The sequence below is a fragment of the Accipiter gentilis genome, chromosome 8 (assembly GCF_929443795.1).
Source record: "Accipiter gentilis chromosome 8, bAccGen1.1, whole genome shotgun sequence".
Lineage (NCBI taxonomy): Eukaryota > Metazoa > Chordata > Aves > Accipitriformes > Accipitridae > Astur > Astur gentilis.
The window spans coordinates 13,325,277-13,342,714 of record NC_064887.1 but is presented as its reverse complement, the minus strand read 5'-3'; the positions used below and the strand labels follow the sequence as shown (position 1 = coordinate 13,342,714).

The 17,438-nt window shown below is 47.4% G+C and overlaps 2 protein-coding genes and 1 long non-coding RNA gene across 4 annotated transcripts in view; 2 read left to right on the top strand and 1 right to left on the bottom strand.

Annotated features, from left to right (window-relative positions):
• CFAP57 (cilia and flagella associated protein 57) overlaps positions 1-6,744 on the top strand; it is a 23,856-nt gene extending 17,112 nt beyond the window's left edge. Inside the window, exons 18-22 of the mRNA XM_049808289.1 lie at positions 240-356; positions 1,330-1,464; positions 1,548-1,691; positions 5,523-5,649; positions 5,938-6,744. Of these exons, the coding sequence (XP_049664246.1) occupies positions 240-356; positions 1,330-1,464; positions 1,548-1,691; positions 5,523-5,649; positions 5,938-6,149 (735 nt within the window). The 3' untranslated portion in view covers positions 6,150-6,744. The remainder of the gene's footprint in view (positions 1-239; positions 357-1,329; positions 1,465-1,547; positions 1,692-5,522; positions 5,650-5,937) is intronic.
• Positions 6,063-13,328, bottom strand: LOC126041913 (uncharacterized). The gene is made up of 3 exons (XR_007507024.1): positions 12,857-13,328; positions 9,721-9,885; positions 6,063-6,116 (listed from the first exon to the last, which is right to left on the bottom strand). It is a non-coding gene; the product is annotated as an uncharacterized LOC126041913 (long non-coding RNA).
• TMEM125 (transmembrane protein 125) lies at positions 11,088-17,438 on the top strand. 2 transcript variants are annotated; one of them, XM_049808292.1, is made up of 2 exons: positions 11,088-11,177; positions 15,074-17,438. In XM_049808292.1, the coding sequence occupies exon 2, from the start codon at positions 15,345-15,347 to the stop codon at positions 16,047-16,049; it is 705 nt and encodes a 234-aa protein (XP_049664249.1). In that variant the 5' UTR covers positions 11,088-11,177; positions 15,074-15,344; the 3' UTR covers positions 16,050-17,438. The 2 variants fall into 2 exon arrangements, with proteins under 2 accessions (XP_049664249.1, XP_049664248.1); XM_049808291.1 differs by lacking the exon at positions 11,088-11,177 and adding an exon at positions 14,882-14,901.

The window sequence follows — 17,438 nt, the reverse complement described above, 5'->3', positions numbered from 1 at the left end:
GGCATCACATCACTTAAATACCTGTAACTCAAAAGGGAATTGAATATCCATTTTTGTGTTTTCTGTATATTCTGACAGAGGGCAGTGTTGTTCCAAAATTGACTTTTTTCATGTTGTAATTCAACCTGAAGGGGGATCTACTCCCTCAAGTCTGTATTTTCACTCTCTTGTTTTCCTGTTACGTGTTGTTTTTTCATGTGTCCTTTTAGTCCTGATTTCCTTCTCCTGCTTCCTTTCAGATGGAGGGGGAGCTGGCACGGTTCCACAATGAGAACACACAGTTGAAGCTGAATATCACACAACTGCAGCAGAAACTAAAGGCAACTGATCGCGAGATGCACAGAGAGAGGCAGAAGGTATGGGGTACAACTACTGTGCAGGTCCCACATCATGAAGTTTGTGGGGACAGAACACTGCAGAAGCATTAATCTGAGCAAAAGGTACTTCAAGGATACTGTGTCCAAGGATGAGGAGAGTCTCTGGTCAGTGGGGACAAACACAGAAAACTTCCAAGCTTGCAACCAGGTTAGAGAGTTGATACTAAAAAAAATCCAGTTATTTATGTGTCAGTTTGTTCAATCAACACATATTCTTCTGGGTTTACAGAGCAGCGAGGCAAATGTTTAACTGACTACCCTTTCCTGCCCAAGCTTGAATTCTGGGGACACTTGGCCTAAACAGGAGCAGCACGTAGGCTATCACCTACAATGATACATAGGCATCAGTAGGGTGATATGAAGGGTGGGCTTATTAATGGAGGAGACAAGGACCCCTTGTGTTTGACAGCAAGCACATCAGACTAGGGAGGAAAAGTGACTGCAAGTGAAGGTGAAGGAGCTTAGCACGCAGTGCAGGACTGAGGAAGCAGGTAGAGGGGCCTGGTAGAAACCAAAGTGAGAATGGGAAAGCACTCTTGATATGAAATCACAAAGTTGTGCATGTGTCTGATATGTGTTTTGTCCCTTGCCTTCTCTCATTAACTGTTCGTGTGTTGCTTCTAAATAAGAAAGTAGATTGTTTGGGAAATAACAGTGGGGGGTAGCAGTCATGATAATAAGCCACTGGTTTTTGGATGAGATCTCTGGGTACTGGCACTTACATTACCTAATGCAAGTATCTTGGATTATTATTACTGCTAAAACTTGTCACTGCTTTTGAACATTTAGTGCTCAGATCCCCAGCAGGTTTTTTAATGAAAGACTTTTTTTAAATTAAGTGGAAGTGAAGTATATGAGAGCTTTCACCAGTTCTGCTAGACTTTCTAGAAAATTGCATATGATAGAGTGCTCTGATGAGCCAAATAAGAATGTACCTACATCATTCTTGCAGAAGCAAAATATGGAAACTCTCATCAAACGATTTAAAACAGATCTTCATAATTGTGTGGGCTTCATTCAGGATTCCAGAAAGATGAAGGATGGGATCCGTGAGCTCTACACCAAGTATGTGCAGCAATCAGACTTGGTGAGTCAGGCCCTTTGCTTTCTCCTTCCAGATGAATTTCTCTGGTAGTGTAATTACTGAGGCAAAATGCTATGCCCCCTCAGGTGGAGACTGAAGCAGCAGACACAGATTTTCAGCAGGAGTACATGAGACAGCGAGAGTATCTTGAGAGAAATTTGGCAGCTTTCAAAAAGAAGGTGGTGAAAGATCAGGAAATGCACCAAGCTGCTTACATGCGCATCGTGCAGGTAATAAGCCTTCTCCTTGTGGTATGGAGGGGGAAGAAGGAAGCAGCTGTACAAAAGAGACTTTAGTAGCCTTACCACAGTGGTTTCTTAGGACTTTGAAACAGTTTTGGTTTGCTTACTTGCCAGAAATTCCTAAGTTTTTCAAGTGCTTCCATTCAAGGATAATATTCATTGAGCTACTAAAATTCTATAATTTTCTGGACAAAAAGAGCAAGATCTCTGAAGTCAGAAATTGCTGCTGTTTTGTGGATACTTTTGTTTATCTCCCACTCCCTAATGTAAAAGGAGATAGGGAATCTCTGCTGCCTGGGTGTTTTTAAAGCAATTAATGTAGTTATTTTTTATTTGAAACAGTATTTATAATTGCCATCATAGTCAAATTGCACCTGTCTGAGTGCCAAGCTGTACTTGCTGTGTAGTAGTGTTTAGGAAGTAATTTGGAGGAAGAAAAGAAAAAAAAAATTACTTTCTTTGGCCACATAGTCCCATGCCTACTGGTCTGAATTCAGAAGAACTTTCTGCTTTTCACATCCAGGTTTTTCAAGGAAGTTCAGAAACACATGATGAATATGCCTATTTGTACCAAGATCTCTTGCTCAGAATCCTTGTTTCCTACAAGGCAAGGTAAACTTGTGACAGTTGGGGCCAAAGATCCAATTTGTTTTCATCTGGAGTGAGAGGATCTAAAGCCCCACACCAAACATCCTAGGAGGACAGCTCTTTTACAGTCTCTTCTTACCTTGATCTCCTGCTCAGTCAGCATTTCCTTTTCCCCTCACTAGCCCTTTCTTCACTGTTATTTTATTATGCTTCCTCAGGATCATTAGACCTCAGTCACCTCCTAAGTCATCTGTTCTTTGCTATTTATTCATAGTGCTTCTTCAGGCCTAGGCGGCAGCAATCATCTTCCCTGGCCCTGTTTTAATTTTTTGACTCCCTCTGTGAGTTAGATGTTTCCTTTGGCACAAAAGGAGATGGCTTCAGAAAATAACCTGAAGAATTTCCTTGCTGGAACAGGGTGACAGATGGTGCTCATAATGATAATACTTGATGTTTTGGATCAGTAAGCCTAAGATGAAATGATGATTAAAACTGAATTAATAAAACATCTGGAAGACGAAGATATCAAAGGTTCTAAGCAGCCTGGTTTCTTCAAAGAAAAAGCAGTTCTCCGAAGTCTAGTGGATTAATGAGACTTTACAGCCAGGAGGAATTATCGTGGTCTTCCAGTTCTTCACAGGGGGCTTTTAAGACTAGTTTAAACAAACTTCTGTCAGGACTTGCTTTGAAAAAGTAAATGACATCTTGATGGCCTTCCAGCTCTGTATTTCTATTATTGTGCTTACATTTTCAGAGCTGTGCATTCCTCTCTGAGTGACTGTTCATAGGTACATTCTACTAGTGACTGCTGCAACAGATGATTAGAACTGTCAAGGTAATTTGAGTTATTCTTACAATTGACAAGTTGCTTGTTGTTAGACTATTCATCTTCCCTCCAGCCTTCTGTATTTGTAATGGCTTGTTTGGTCACTTGGATACATAAGAAGATAATCTTGAAGTAACACTGCTGGAACTGAAGCATGTAGAGGATGATCTTTTCTATAATATGTCCTACCTGTCTCTGACAGTCAGCACTGTAGGGACTTCCTAGGCTGTAGATTGCATTCAGACATATATGCAGTTTTACCTGATGCCCTCATCCTCCGTACATTTGATCAATCCCTTTTCTGAAACAATGGGTACTTTGCCACAACCATCTCATGACAATGAGTTTTACCATGAACATTTATTTTAATCCATTGCATTGCAGTGCAAGCTTTCTGACAGAATGCAAAAACTGAATTAAAGGCTAATCTCTCTGGATAGCATGCCTCCTCAGAAAAATACTATCAGTGTCAACCAGCAGCCTTTTAGCACCCAGCAAACCGAAGGAGACATTTCAACATAGCCAAGATTGCCTCATACAAGATACTATGTATTATACTGTCTAATAGACCAAAAGCAAGATCTTCATTTGATAGCAGCATTCAACCACTTGGAGCAAACTTATGAAGATGTTCATGACTAAAGTACATCTAAACAGAAATGCTGTGACCTAACCCTGAAAGCTGGTCAAAAGAAAATTACCATGACTGATTCTTGGAAGTTATCACCTTCATGTGTTCCTTTCAGTATCAAGCTTTGGGATAAAAGCATAGCAGTCAAATTTCATCTGTGTTTAAAGACTTGAATTAAACGTAGGAGTCAACAAAATATTACGATTTCAGAGCAGGCTGCCTGAGTGCACCAGCTCCCACTTCATTTAGAATCCAACACAACAACTGTTCTTGCCCAAGTTCAGAGCTTAACGCATCCCACAATCTTCCTCTAGTCAGTGACTTTCAGCTGAGGGGCAACTAAAGCACAGTTGGTGTACTTAGTGCGAAGTATTGAGAATCTTGCCATGCACATGCACCTTGAGTTATTGCTGCCAACTTGAACTCCATGAGTGCATCTATGTACAGATAATTGTGGTAAGGATTATACTTTGTTACTAACCAGTTTTCAGTTGTGTGGTGCTAATACTTTATAAGTATACTGTAAGGAACTGAATCATATGCCTTGCATAAATCTCTTGTGGCAACATAATTATCTTTATCAAACAAAATTATCATTAAAAAAACACCAAGATTTGAAGACATCTTTTTCATAGGAAAATGTCATTAATCCTTGTTCTTATCTCCTGTTTTTTAGTGGGTTCTCTATTGCTTGAGACTGGTATTACGTAAGGTACCCAAAGCATGCCTTTTGGCCACTTACATTTTTAAAATGTTACCATTTATGATGAAGTTCCAGGGGTTGGAATGGTGCTGTGTTCCAAAACTTCTAAGAAACCACCACAAGTAGCTGAAATCCTTGCTATTCTTGGTTTAAGTATGATGGCAGCTGTTTAACATTTGCACTAGCTGTTGATGTGATAAGGTATTTCGCCTTCTTTGTAAGAGGCAAATATACCATTTCACTTCTCCTGAATTAAGAAAAGAAATGTTTAGTTAATGGTGCTCCTGTTTCTCAATTGTGAGCAACAGTTTTATTATCCTTCACTGGTATTAGCCCATACTGGTTTTGCTGAAGTCTTTGAATCTGTCACAACAATGGGTAGAGTTCATTCTCTCATACTTTCACAAGTCCTTCAGCAAGATGCTTTGTGGTAGGCTATTAAAAAAATTAGAAGACTGAACTTTTTTGAGTTGAAAACTGACTAAAAAAAGAACAAAAGATTAATACAGAGCTAACTTTTCCCTGTAACAGCATGTTAGCAGTAGGTATCTCAAGTCTCCATATGCTTTATATATTTTTTAATAATTTGGAAGAGGTGTTGGAAAGCGATGTCTGTCAGAACTAATGAAAAGGGCTTTGAAGAAGTGCAAGGAGATACAGATAATTTAAATGAACAGACACATAGTGGCAAATGAAAAGCAAAATAGTACACAGTGGAGGGAGAAATAGGAATGCCTCACATTAATTCTGAATTAATTGGATCAGTCCAGGAAGGGACCTGAGCTTCCCTGTGGAACTGTCAAGGAAGATGATACCTTGGAGTGCAGCTGCAGTCAGAAAAGCAAAACAAATATTAGGTTATTGAGCTAACATGGTTTGATACTGTCATGTTTTGCATCAGATCTACTATGGCCTTATCTGAAATGTTGTGTACTGTACTGATTGCCCTGTATCTTCTGCTTCTGATAATGATTATATGCTGTCCAGTGTCCTTCCCAATGATAAGAAGATACATATTGCTGAGCCAGATAGTACCTGTGCTTTTCCTCATAGGGCATACTGTTTTTGCAGGAAAATGTGAGTCTGATTAAGGAAATCAATGACTTGCGGCAAGAACTGGCGGTGGCCCACACGCAGGTACATGACCTCCAGTCAACACTAAGATTAACCAAGAAAAAACAAGCCATTCAAGACACAGGTGAATAGTGCTTCTTGTATGTTTTCCATATTGTCAGTACTCATTCCAGAAGCCTTTTTTGTCGTTGGTGAACAATTATATTACTGTCTCCACATTGTTTCAGCGTGTCTCCCTGGTGGTACCTGTTATATTGTAATGTTAGTTGTAGAAGCTGCTAAATACTGCAGAATCTTACTATTTAGCTCTACTCCTTCAACCCTGAAAGACTCCTTTCCTTGTTCATGCCAAGGAACTCTGTGAGCTGGACCTTTGTTACTCTGCTCTATCCTCTCTGATTTTATCTTCTAGCTTCCTCCACTGAACTGCTGTCCAGCCCAGCTGTCCTGAGGTTGAATGCAGAGAAGGAAAGTGAGAAAATCATAGAAATGCAGCAGCTAGAAATTCAATACCTGCGAGACCAAATCCAGGAGAAGGGGCAAGTCCTTGCAGTTCAGCCTCTCTTAGTTGGAAATCTTCCTAAGCTGAATCTGGAAAGAAGTCACAAGACACAGCAACAGTGACCTGGTTCAAGGATGCCTTACATTACTACATTCTCCTGGCAAGATCAGAAATGCAACAGCATGGATTAGACTTCCATGATCCTATACTCTTCCGCTAGAAGCACTTGTGCAGCACTCACTGCTCTGAACACAAGGCAGCAACCTTCACTCCCTTGTACTTTCCTGGAATCTGCCCTTTCCATGAGGCCTAGGAGCCAAGACAAAAAAAATAAATTTGTGTTAGTGCAAGACTGATCTTTGTGCCTTCATGCTAGGGCAGGTATGCACCTTTCTCTTGAAAAATAATGTGTCCTAGTTCAGAAGTGCTAGTCAAACTCTGTAAGCCTTTTCTGCTAGAATTCTAATTTGGTGTCATTGTGCTGCAAAAATCAACATTAGCCTTTTATTTTGCCAGTATTGAATTGCCTATGTCCATACAAAGGACTGCCCGCACTTAAGACACATGTCAGTGTTATTCCAAGCAGGTATCCAGCCACAGACTAAAAATCAATTACCTTGTGAGGGCAACCTTTGACTAGTGGTCAAGCACACCTGAGCTAGAGCCCTTGCTCAAGCCTCTGCCTTCTGTCTAGAGATGTATTGTCTCATCTGTTACAATCATTTCAGCAGCACAAAAAGGCAGCCCAGTTTCAGACTCCAAAATCTGGAATAAAGTCCAAACCTTATGTCATAACTCTACTGTAACTTTGATAAGTTAATATTTGCTTGTCTTTTTTTCCAACATCTGCAATCCCTTTAGTTCAGTTTTTCAGTGAAATTCCCCTAAAAAGTCACTCTGCAAAGTACTCATGTATAGAAAAAGGCAGGGAGTAATTTCTTTAATAATGAGGGGGGGGAAAGTAATTTTTTCATCCTTTTTTGTCTGCATGACACACTGTCTCACTGAGGAATACTTCACATACATCAGAAATTTAAACTACTGATCGAGCATGGAACTATATGGTATTGTAACAGCCAGAACATTACTGTTTCCATTTCCTATGCTGAATTGTAGAGAAATGACGAGTGCTTTCTACATACTACTAATAATATCGTACATAAGATAGTGGTGCCAAGGCTAGATAATGTGTAAGCTATATTACCATTAGGGATACTAGACTCATTTCCATGCTAACACCATGCCAAAATGGATGGTTCCATGAGCTCCTATGACCTGGGAGATTTCAGTTGAGTACTTTGTCCATGACTGTGGAATTAAGTTTCCTTAGTCTTTTTTAATTTTTCAGCTTTAACGTGCATGAAGCACAGGTTTCACAGGAACAAAAGGAAGAAGTTATGATGGAATTGGTCTGTTAATGTGCTAGCTTAACACCCTTTCTTCCTCCTCCCCTCCCCATATAATCTTGATACTTCCTGTACAGAAAGAGGATGTAATTAATGTAATTAACAAATATTTCAGAAAGTAGTTCCTGCTTAAATTTTCAGAACACACCCATTTGAATTTGCTAGACTCCCATGTGGTATAATTTTTCCTTCTCTCTGTCAGAATACATTGAGTGGTAGAAGCCACTGCTTTAAGAGATGTGGTTTAGAGAAATGGAATCAATCTTTCTGAAAAATAAGGACCTTATCCTAATAAGAGGAAGAAGCATATACAGGTGAAGAATGATTTCTAAGTGATGATTAATATGCTTAAAAGTATGCCTGTGTGTCACCCTCATGAGAAAGATTTAATGGTAATACAAGGCTTGTCAGATGAAGCCTAGGTAGACAGCTGGCAAACTCAGTTCAAGAGGATTTCAAACTTGATCTTAGTAGCTAAGAGGCGGTTAAACATTGTTTGTAAGGGAGAACATTAAAAGTCAGCCACAGCAGTGTTACAACTGAGGTTTATCAGAGACCTGCTGGAAGAAAAATAGATGTACAAGCCCTTTCTATACCGGGAAAACTAGACCAAGGTCAGTCTCCCACGCGTGTGCTGTACAAATGTTTTCAGAATTAAGTTGTAACTGGGTTATGGGTTTGTATGCTAATGGTCTTCTGAGTTCTGTCAGAGTGCAAAGACACGTTCCACTTTCATCCTCTCTTGGTCTCCATTGTCTGTTTCTCTTCTCGGTACCTTTCTAAAGGATCTGGTAAGCATCTCATGCTCTTATAAAGTTACAGCCCACTTTTTAAAGTGAATATAACTTGGATGATGTATTCATCCCCTTGGATGATGTATTTGTTAACTGGCCTACCTAAAGGACGAGGTTTTTCTGGGTAGGGACAAGCTCATTGTTCAAGGGTGTTTGTATAGTGAAATCCACCACAGCCCATTTGTTGTTTTAGGTTTAGGACAACAACCACTGGACGGACAGATGATATTTCGCAAGTTTCAAAAGATGTGTCAGATTTTACTCAGACAAATTCCTGAGGCTGTCACACTAATTGGTGTCTATTGTATTAGCATATCCTAAGTTTTCCTTCTCATAGCCTGCTAAAAAACTAGCATGCGACTTAATAACCGAGCCTCTCTTTCCATTAGTCAGGCAAGAGCTGCTGTCGGCCCCGTTCTCTTCTTTCTACATCTCCCAGGAGATTTTCCAGCTGCTCAGACTCGGAGTAGTGATCCCTTCTGCTGTCATTAAGCCCAGCCACAAGGGAGGGGGCACGCACTCAGTCTGGGAGTCCCATTCCCCTGCTGACTTCTGCGTTCCTGCTACTCCCTTTTTTTCTCTTCCTTTCTCAAATAAGTCCTTCTCTGTTTCCGTAACTCCTCTCAAAATGGTCACCCTTTTCTTTCAACTAGATTACCAGGAAGTCAGCTCTTCTGCAGCACGGCAGGCTGTGCTGATGCCGCTCTTTCCCAGGGAGGGGGGTACTGCAGCTGCCCGGTGACGGAGGTGGCACCACCATGACATCTTGCCTGACCTAAGCGCCTGCCTGGTCCAAATGCCATACAAAGATCCAGTCCTGATGCGACCAGATGGCCCTAGCCTATGCAGTAGTGCAGGGGCTATTTTATTTAACAGCACGTCATACCAAATACTTGCCGAATGTGTCAAACCTTCCCTCGCGCTGCCAGCCTGGCTGCAGGCTTCCTCTCACCTGCTGCCTGGGAGCTGCTCCCTGGCTCGGGCACCCCTGCACCTCCAGCTGGGAGGAAATGAGCCACCTTCCAGGATCGGTGTGTGGCCAGATCCCGCCGGGGGAGGGAGGGAGGGGTAGCACCTGCACACCTGCGCGGCTCTGGAGCCTCTCCAAGGCCAGCAGCAGGTTTGCTGAGACACCACCCTGCTGGGGAATGCACCTGCCCGGGCGAGAGGTGAGGGCTTGCAGCCTCTCGTGGGTGCTGCCCGTCCCGCACCAGGAAGGGGAGCCGGCAGGAGCACCTGTTTCTTGGCAGGCGGTTGCCGGAGGAAGGGAAGAGATTTTTCCCCGTGAGCTCCCTCGTTAGCTCGATCCAGTGGAAGGAAAGTCAGGAAAAACCATTGCTGCCAGCCAGGAGCAGGGAACAGCACTGGGCTATCGCGTGTGGGCAGCGTCTGCCGCAGGTGAGTAAGCCCTCCTCCCCGGGACCCGTGCGTGCGCGGGAAGGGCCGTGCTTCATCAGTAACTGCTGGCAGGTTCGGGCGTACTTCGGACGTACTTCTTAAGAGATCCTGCCTCTTGCCTCCACATCGTTTCTTCCTTGCGCGATCGTGTTTCCTCTCGGCACATAAGGCTCCGGAGTTTCTTGTTCCTTCAGGGCTCCCAGGCCTCCCTCGGCAGAGGTGCATCAGGACAGGCTCTGTGGGGTCAGGATGATGGATGCCTGTTATGCATACAGAGAGGAAGGCGAACACGAACCTTTATAATGCAGCACGCCGAAGCTATCTGGATTTCTGTAAAAAGTAGCTGCGCTGACCCTGTTACAACAAGCCCTCCACCATCCTTGCCTCCAGAGTCCCTAGGCTTGGTGAAAGGAAGGGACAGTCCGCCACCACCCAGGGCTTCCCCGAGGCTTCCCGAATGATGTCTGGTGGCAGAAGCGCTGGTGGGACAGATGCTCACTTCTGGGAAAGCATTATCCCTCTGGCAGGGTAGAGAGGGTGGGCTCTCCCCAGAGATACAGGTTAGACAGCATAGGTTTGCCTGGATTTTGAGCAGCCCTAGAAAGGAGGAGCACTGGAAATTGGTGGTTGATGTAGCAGCCAAAGGAGTGTGGATCTTTTGCTAGGATTTTGGGTGAGACAGACAGATGCCACATAAAAGCCCCATTACTCCCATTCCCCACTGGTTCCTCTATCCCCACTCCTGAGTTCTCAGGAGAAGAGAGGAGACCTTCCCACACCACCCAGGGCAGCAGCATCCCTGCTCCCAGGGCCACAGATGGGCCTTGAGCACTACGACATTCACAGCTTCTGATTTGTGTATTGGCAGTAATTCAGGCATAAAAGAAGATACTTGAGCTTGATTTTCTTTGAGCTTACTAGGGAGTTAGAATAGAATAGAATAGAATATGCTTAGGAAGAATTTCTTTACCAAGAGGGTGGCCAAACACTGGAACAGGCTTCCTGGAGAGCTGGTCGATGCCTCAAGCCTGCCAGTGTTCAAGAGACCTTTGGACAATGTCCTTAATAACATGCTTTAACTTGGTCAGCCCTGAATTGGTCAGGCAGTTGGACTAGATGATTGTTGTAGGTCCCTTCCAAATGAAATAGAATAGACAGAATAGAATGGAAGTTGGAAAAATTACACGAAGGGATGAGAAAATACTTAGGGCAATTCTGGACTAGAGGTTTCTGTGAGGCACAGAGTGGTGGCAAGTCCATCCCAAACAGGCTATGGCCAGACCTGGCCAAGAAGCAAATAAGCTGTGATGGACAGGAGAAGCAGGGGAAGGAGATGGCTTGTATCTTTTTGAGATTGTGAGGCTCTGTTGGCTCTCATCTAGATTGCTCATGCAAATCATTTTATGTATTGTTGTTTTACAGCAAATCTTGCCGAACACTCTCACTCTCCATGATGCTCACAAAGTCCACATAGCTGCATAAAACCCTTCCAAGGCTGGAAGTGCTGCGGGAGCCTGTCCCACCCCCAGACTTCCCCTCTTGAATGCTGTGGGTAAGCAATGTCTCATGGTGTACCCTGGGTTTGGGGAGAGGGAAGTGAGGAGTATTTCAACAGCTGAGTTTTATGTGGCTCTGAAATTAAAGTGTTAATTAACATACAGTCTATGGCCCACCTGTCAGATATCAGACAGTCAGACAGAAAAAGTCTGTAAGTAAGTAAATAAATGCATAAACCATTCCCAGGCGGTCAGCAGGCGTGTGTCTCTCACACCTGCAGCCAGGAGTGGCCAGAAACCAGTTGATGATGACCCTCAATTCCCAGTTAAATGTTGTCAGAGTAGGAAAAAAAACCCCACAGCAAAAAAGGAAAAACAGGAACATTTTTGTTTTCCTGCATTCCCAGCGCTTTCCTGTTCTTCCTTTCCAGCTGCCAGCCAGCAGTGGGGAAGGACAGCTTGTCAATTTTTTCCTGAAATGCGACCTTCAGTCAGAAAGCATTGTGTGGCTGGGCTGGTCCTCTCCTCCTTTTTCTCCTAATACAAATATGGGAGCACTGAAAGCACTGGGTTCAGTAGTAAGTAAATGGTAGAGATTAATGACCTGTGATACATGTTATCAAACTGGCTAATCTGATGGGCTATCTGGCTTAAGCTCCCAAAGGGTTATGATCTGTCCCAGACCAGTGAGACCAAGTAGCCCAAAGAAGAGCTGCAGAAGGGGCAACTGCTGTCCTTCTCCCTCATGGCAGAGCAGGGATCCACATCCCTTCCTTTCTCTCAGTCTGATCCAGGCAAACTGATATGCTGCATAATGCAAAGAAACCAGATCGGCAAAGTTGCTGTGAGATCTAGTTTCATCCCTTCTCCAAGGAGTGGTGACACCCAGGATAGGGCTGCTTTAGTTTAATACATAAAGACAGTCAGATTTTTCTTAAGAGGATGGGAGGCAATGCAGCCGTGCTGAGGAATGGGAAACTGCAGTTAGATTTAAGGAAAAATTTATTCCTGGTGAGGATGGTTAAACACTGGAATGATCCCAAAGGGGCTGTGGATCCTCCATCCTTGGCAGTATCCAGCACCCAAGTGGATGGGGCCCTGAGCTGCTCAGTCTGACTTTGAGGTTAACTCTGCTTCAAGCAGAGGGATGGACCAGGTGGCTTCACAAGGTCCCATCCCACCTGAATTATTCTGTGATTCTAAGAGTAAAAATACTGTTATTAGTGGCACAAACCCTCACAGTCTAGAGAAGCCCAAGACAAGTGTGGAGGCTTATAGAGCAAAAGTTTATATTCCCACAACATTTTCAAACACACACAAGGAAACATGGAGACACACTTCAGTGGAAGCCTTTGCCTCTGTTTGTTTAATAGAGGTGAATATAACACTGGGAAATACCTGCTCATAGAGGTCATACCTTATTTTGTTCTGCAGCCAGATGCTCTAATAGTTTTATCTTGCTCCCTGACCTTCTTCTGAGCAAATAAAAATTAAAATGGCTAAATTTTAAAAAGTAACATGAGAATGCAGTCCCATAGCTTGATTTTTTGGTCGCATTTTCCCTCACTGTGGTTAGTGCTGTTGTGTTTCTTATGCTTACTGTTTGACTCACAACTTGTGTGCGCAACTTTGGTCAAGCAGCAGAAGGCCGCAGACTTTGCACTTCTCCAAGCTTCATGTTTTCTTAGTCCAAAATCTCAATCTAATCTACAAACCTGCTATCTACTAGACTCACCCGTTCGCTGGTAAGGAGGAGATAAGGCACCGCTGTGCTTGGAGAAGGAAAGGCAGGAGGAAGTAGTGCTTAGCACTGAGCTGGTTTGCATAGGCTGAGGAAACGTCTCCGGGCTCAACCTCTTCTCGCCCCTCTCCTTTGAAAGTGCCCGGTGATATCCTCACCTTCTCAGGAACCTGTGTCCTGGGCACGTGCGGACAGCACAAGGTATCTTCTGTCTCATGCAAAATCAAAGTGGGTCCCAGCAGGCACAAATCAGCATACTCAACCACCGCTTTTTTTTCTCCCTAACTGATGCTTTCTGATTGTTCTGGCTCTAGCCGGGAGCTGCAGATCTCCCACGGGCCTCCAGGCAAGTGTACCCTCTGGAGCCTGGGCTTCTGCGTCCCAGCCCACTCCCTGCCCAGGCAATTCAAGCACCGGCAGCCGTGCGAGGGAATAGCACAGTGCGCAGCTCACATGGCGTGATGGGTCCCGGGCCTGCAAACCCGTGGTGGTTAGAGACTTCCTGGACACGTGCTGCCAGCTGGCAGCGTGCCCTGAGCCACGTCCAAAGTGACCTCATGCTCCATCACAGCCGGGGAGTGACTCAGGAGGAGCTTGGCCTGACACTGTCAGGCGGTGTCTGGTTCGGGCACCCCCCCACGCTATTGTCCTCCCTCTCCCCCCACCCCACGTTGGCTTGTCCCTGATGGAGGGGGATTTTGAGGCGTTTGCTGGTAGCAAAGGCATTGCCGTAAGGGGATGCGTCTGTGGAGACTGTCTGAGGACAGGGAGAGCTGTGGGAGCAAAGATCCCTGGTGTGTGCAGAGCTGCCATGCGTGGAGGTCACAAATTGTCCCCGCCCGTCCGTAATGAGCCCAGAGTCCCAGCGCCGTGCAGAGCAGGGCACAAAGACAAAAGGAGTGTTTGGCATGGGCTGACAGGCTCCCGGAGAGCCATTTCTAGCAGGCAGGGTGCTGCGTGGCCATCCCCCCACCTGGGAGAAGTAAAACGCAGCTCTGACGCAGGGGATCTGCATCGGTTCCTGTCCCCACCACGGGCTCCTGTGGGACTCTGACCGCTTTTTGTGTGTGTGCCCGCGATGGCCGAGCGTGCGTCGTCCTGTGTGGGAGGTGACCAGGGAGGCAGTTCGTGGGTCTCCAGGGTCTGCCCCATGTGTCAAGCGCTCAGCCATACCGGAGACGCTCCTGCACTGTCCTCCCCAGCACCTCTCCTTGCTTCGGGTACTAGTTGTGCTGGAGGGTCCTTCTGGTGCTGTGGAACCAGCCAGAGCACTCACATGCTGGTGCGGGACATTATGTGAGAGAAATGCAAGTGGTTTCCACTCTTGGTGTAAAACTGTACCCATGAAGAATTGAGGGGGGCCCAGATCTGGGGGAGGTGATGAGCCTGGGAAGCGAGGCTGCGGGTTGAGACAAGGCGCTGTGCCGAGGGGAGCCCAGCTGGGTGCAGCACCAGGGAGCCTGCCTTCACCCTGCAGCCACCGCGGCCCTTCCCCTGCTCCCCTCCAGTGGGGAATGCTTCAGGGACCAGCAAAGAAGAGAGCAAAATTGCAGGGTGCCAGGTCCCAGCTTTCTGGGGGCTCTTTCCAGGGCAGCGCTGAGACCACTGGAGATGTAACCATCGTATTTCTGTAGGGAACTTGGGTGGGGGAACCGCTGGCAGTGCAGGGGTAGGGACAAGGCTGAGAACATGCAGCAAGGGCAGCTCTCGCTCTTCCAGCGACTGCACTGAAAGGGTTAAGCCCCGGTCCTGACCCCCACCTCCCGATGTCATTCTGGGCAGCAGAGCCAGTTGGTGACAAGAGGCTGATGCTGATGAGGGAGCATGTGAAGCCCGAGCTGTGAATGGGGCTTTATCCCAGGAGGGACTTGCCTCTGCTCCGTCCCTGCCCTGCTGCCAGCACCAGCTGCAGGCAGAGTCCTGCGGGCAGCGATGTGCCAGTAGCCTCTGAGCGGGGCACACGGGGCTGGGGAGGCAGGAGACTCGCCCTTGGGGCAGGCTGAGGTCCCCCGGCAGCGCGTGGAAGTCTCCCTGAAGACGTGCGTGCGTGACTGATCTGTGCTCCAGTTGCATGGGGCTATTGTGAGGGAGGCAGGGAAAGGTCTTCAGGCCAGTCTGGAGCAACCAAGGCCCAGGGTTTGGCAGGGGATTGTTTGGTTCAGGGGAGCAGGGTCTCTGTTTAATGATATCTTCTCTTCTTGACTTTTTCAGATGAAAGACACAGGAAAGGAAGGACGCAGCCCTGGTTGTTCCCTCACGGTGCTGCTCTAGGGATGCTCCACCATGTCCTGCAGCCCTGCCTGGGGGGTGGGCTCAAGCCCCAGCGCATGGACCGTAGCTCTCCAGATGGCACTGCTGCAGAAGGGAGCTTCACCAGGCTCTAAAGAATGAAACAGAGGCATCTCCACTTGAGAAATGCAGCTGCCTTCGCAACCGCTGCTGCCTTGACCCTCCACTTCACTGTAAGGGTGTAGATTCACCTATGCAACCACCCCACCGTGCCCTCCCCACCCAGCCTCCCACCATGCCAGAGCTGGCAGAGCTGAGCAGCCCCCGCACCCCTGCGGACGCGGACCACATCCAGAGGAACATCTTGGAAGAGCATGTGGAGCTCTGGTGGTTCCAGGACCCCAAGAAGTCCATCCTGTGCTACGGGATGGCTGTGGTGCTGATCCTGGCGTGCGGGATCGGGGGCATCATCCTGCTGTACAGTACTAGCAGCCGGTCTGGCGAGTGGCGGCTGGCCGTGGGCACCACGCTCTGCCTCCTGGCCCTGCTCGTGCTGCTGAAGCAGCTGCTGAGCTCTGCCATCCAGGACATGAACTGCATCCGCAGCCGGGACCAGATCGAGCTCCTGAAGAGCGGGGGCTTCTCGGACTGCCTGGTGCTGCTGCTCAGCGCCCTGGTGCTGGTGGTCTGCGGGGTCGTGCTCACCATCCTCTCCACCACGACCATGCAGCTCAGCCCTGCACGGCCGCTGGCCAGCATGTTCACCAGCGGGGTTGTCCTCCTGACTGCCGGCAGTGCCATCCTCCTCTGCCTGCTGCTCTACCTGCTCTGCACCTCCTGCTGCCAGGCGGCTCCTCGGAGCCTGGAGACGGGCGACATCCGCGTCTTCACCATCTCCGGCCGCCTCGCTGCAAACAGGCGGCTTCCTCCCACCTCCAGCATGGCCAACCTGATCTGACCCAGGACACCCCTGCGTGAGCCTCACTGGATATGACCCGTCAGCAGGGCTTGTGCCGGCCTTTCCTGAAGGAAGGGCGAGCGTCGCGGTGTCCCTTGTGCTTCTTTTGGAGATGACTGGCATTTGCTTTGCCCCAGGCTGATGGCACAGCAGGGACTTGGGGTGCCTGGACAGGCTCTTTGACCCGGCACGTTAGGAGCGCAGCGCTGGCCTGGTTGGCGTTTTATCTCCGCAAGCTTCCCGTGACAGCTGCTGCCTGCCCGGCTGTGAGCCCAGACACAGAGTTAAGGTGAGCCTGTCCTGTACCCCCGGGGACCCCAGTACTTGTTTGGTTCCTGCAGTTCCCGGAGCTGTCTCGTGCACTTTCCTGGCAGGAGAAGCTGTGATTGTGGGTGGTATAAAACCACCCTGTGCTCTGTGCAGAGCCGCCAGCTCCTGAGCAAAGTAGAGCCTCTAGCAGCTGATGAATGGCAGGAAATATTCTGTGTGTCAGCAGGCGTGCAGTGCAGTGCAAGTGAAGGGAGCTCGGTAGGAGGTACGGCTGCAGGGGCTGCTCCCGAGAAAGCACCTGCGTGTCTGTGGGAGTGAGCGTAGGATTTGCATGGGATTCTGTGTGCCAGAGGCCCAGCATGGCTACATGAAATGCTGTTTGTGTTTGCAATGCCAGGATCTGTTCCAATATTACATTTCAGTGGCCCACCACCTTCCGTGGTTTGTCAAACCACGGCTCTGTTTTCACACCAGCGTGCTCCAGCCATGCGAGACACAAACAGCAAGGTGCGGTCTCTGGGGAATGGCCACGGGATGCCCGAATCCCGGGGCTGGGGCCGCTGCTCCGCAAGGGCGGTGAGAGGGGGGAGTGCTGTTGCCCTCAGACAGGAGTTTCCCGAGCAGAGGCACCTCTGCTGCCGTGGGAGCGCTGCAGCTCATCCCAGTCCCTGCGTGTTCCTGTGCTCTCTCTGTCTGTCAAGTGCTGCAGCTGCTGTGGGGCAGAAAGTTCTTCTGCTACCACTTGGGCCTTACCTGGAGCTTTTTTGGTGTTTTATCTCTACAAGGTGTCTATCACCGAGGTGTCTTTCCCAGAGGCATGCTAACAACTCACCCCCAGGAGCTTTTCCTGTGACTTGACACTAATTTACCTGTCAAAATTCTCATTTCCTCCACAGACCCATGAACCATTTCACTGCCCTTTCCATAGACACAGATCATAACCTCCTAGCAAAGCTGCTCATGTGCAACATTCTCTTCATCTTCCTGTCTGCTCCCATATGCCCCTTACCTGAGCTGCTCTACCCCAGCTGTTATTTTTGCTTATTATTTGCTAAGTTCCCTCTGTAATGGAGTAAGACTGAGCTATTATTTTTTGGTGCCCGGTAGCAAATTTATTTG

Bases quoted from the DNA above. Each gene is read 5' to 3' on its own strand.
- TMEM125 (XM_049808292.1), top strand. From the start codon at position 15,345: ATGCAACCACCCCACCGTGCCCTCCCCACCCAGCCTCCCACCATGCCA.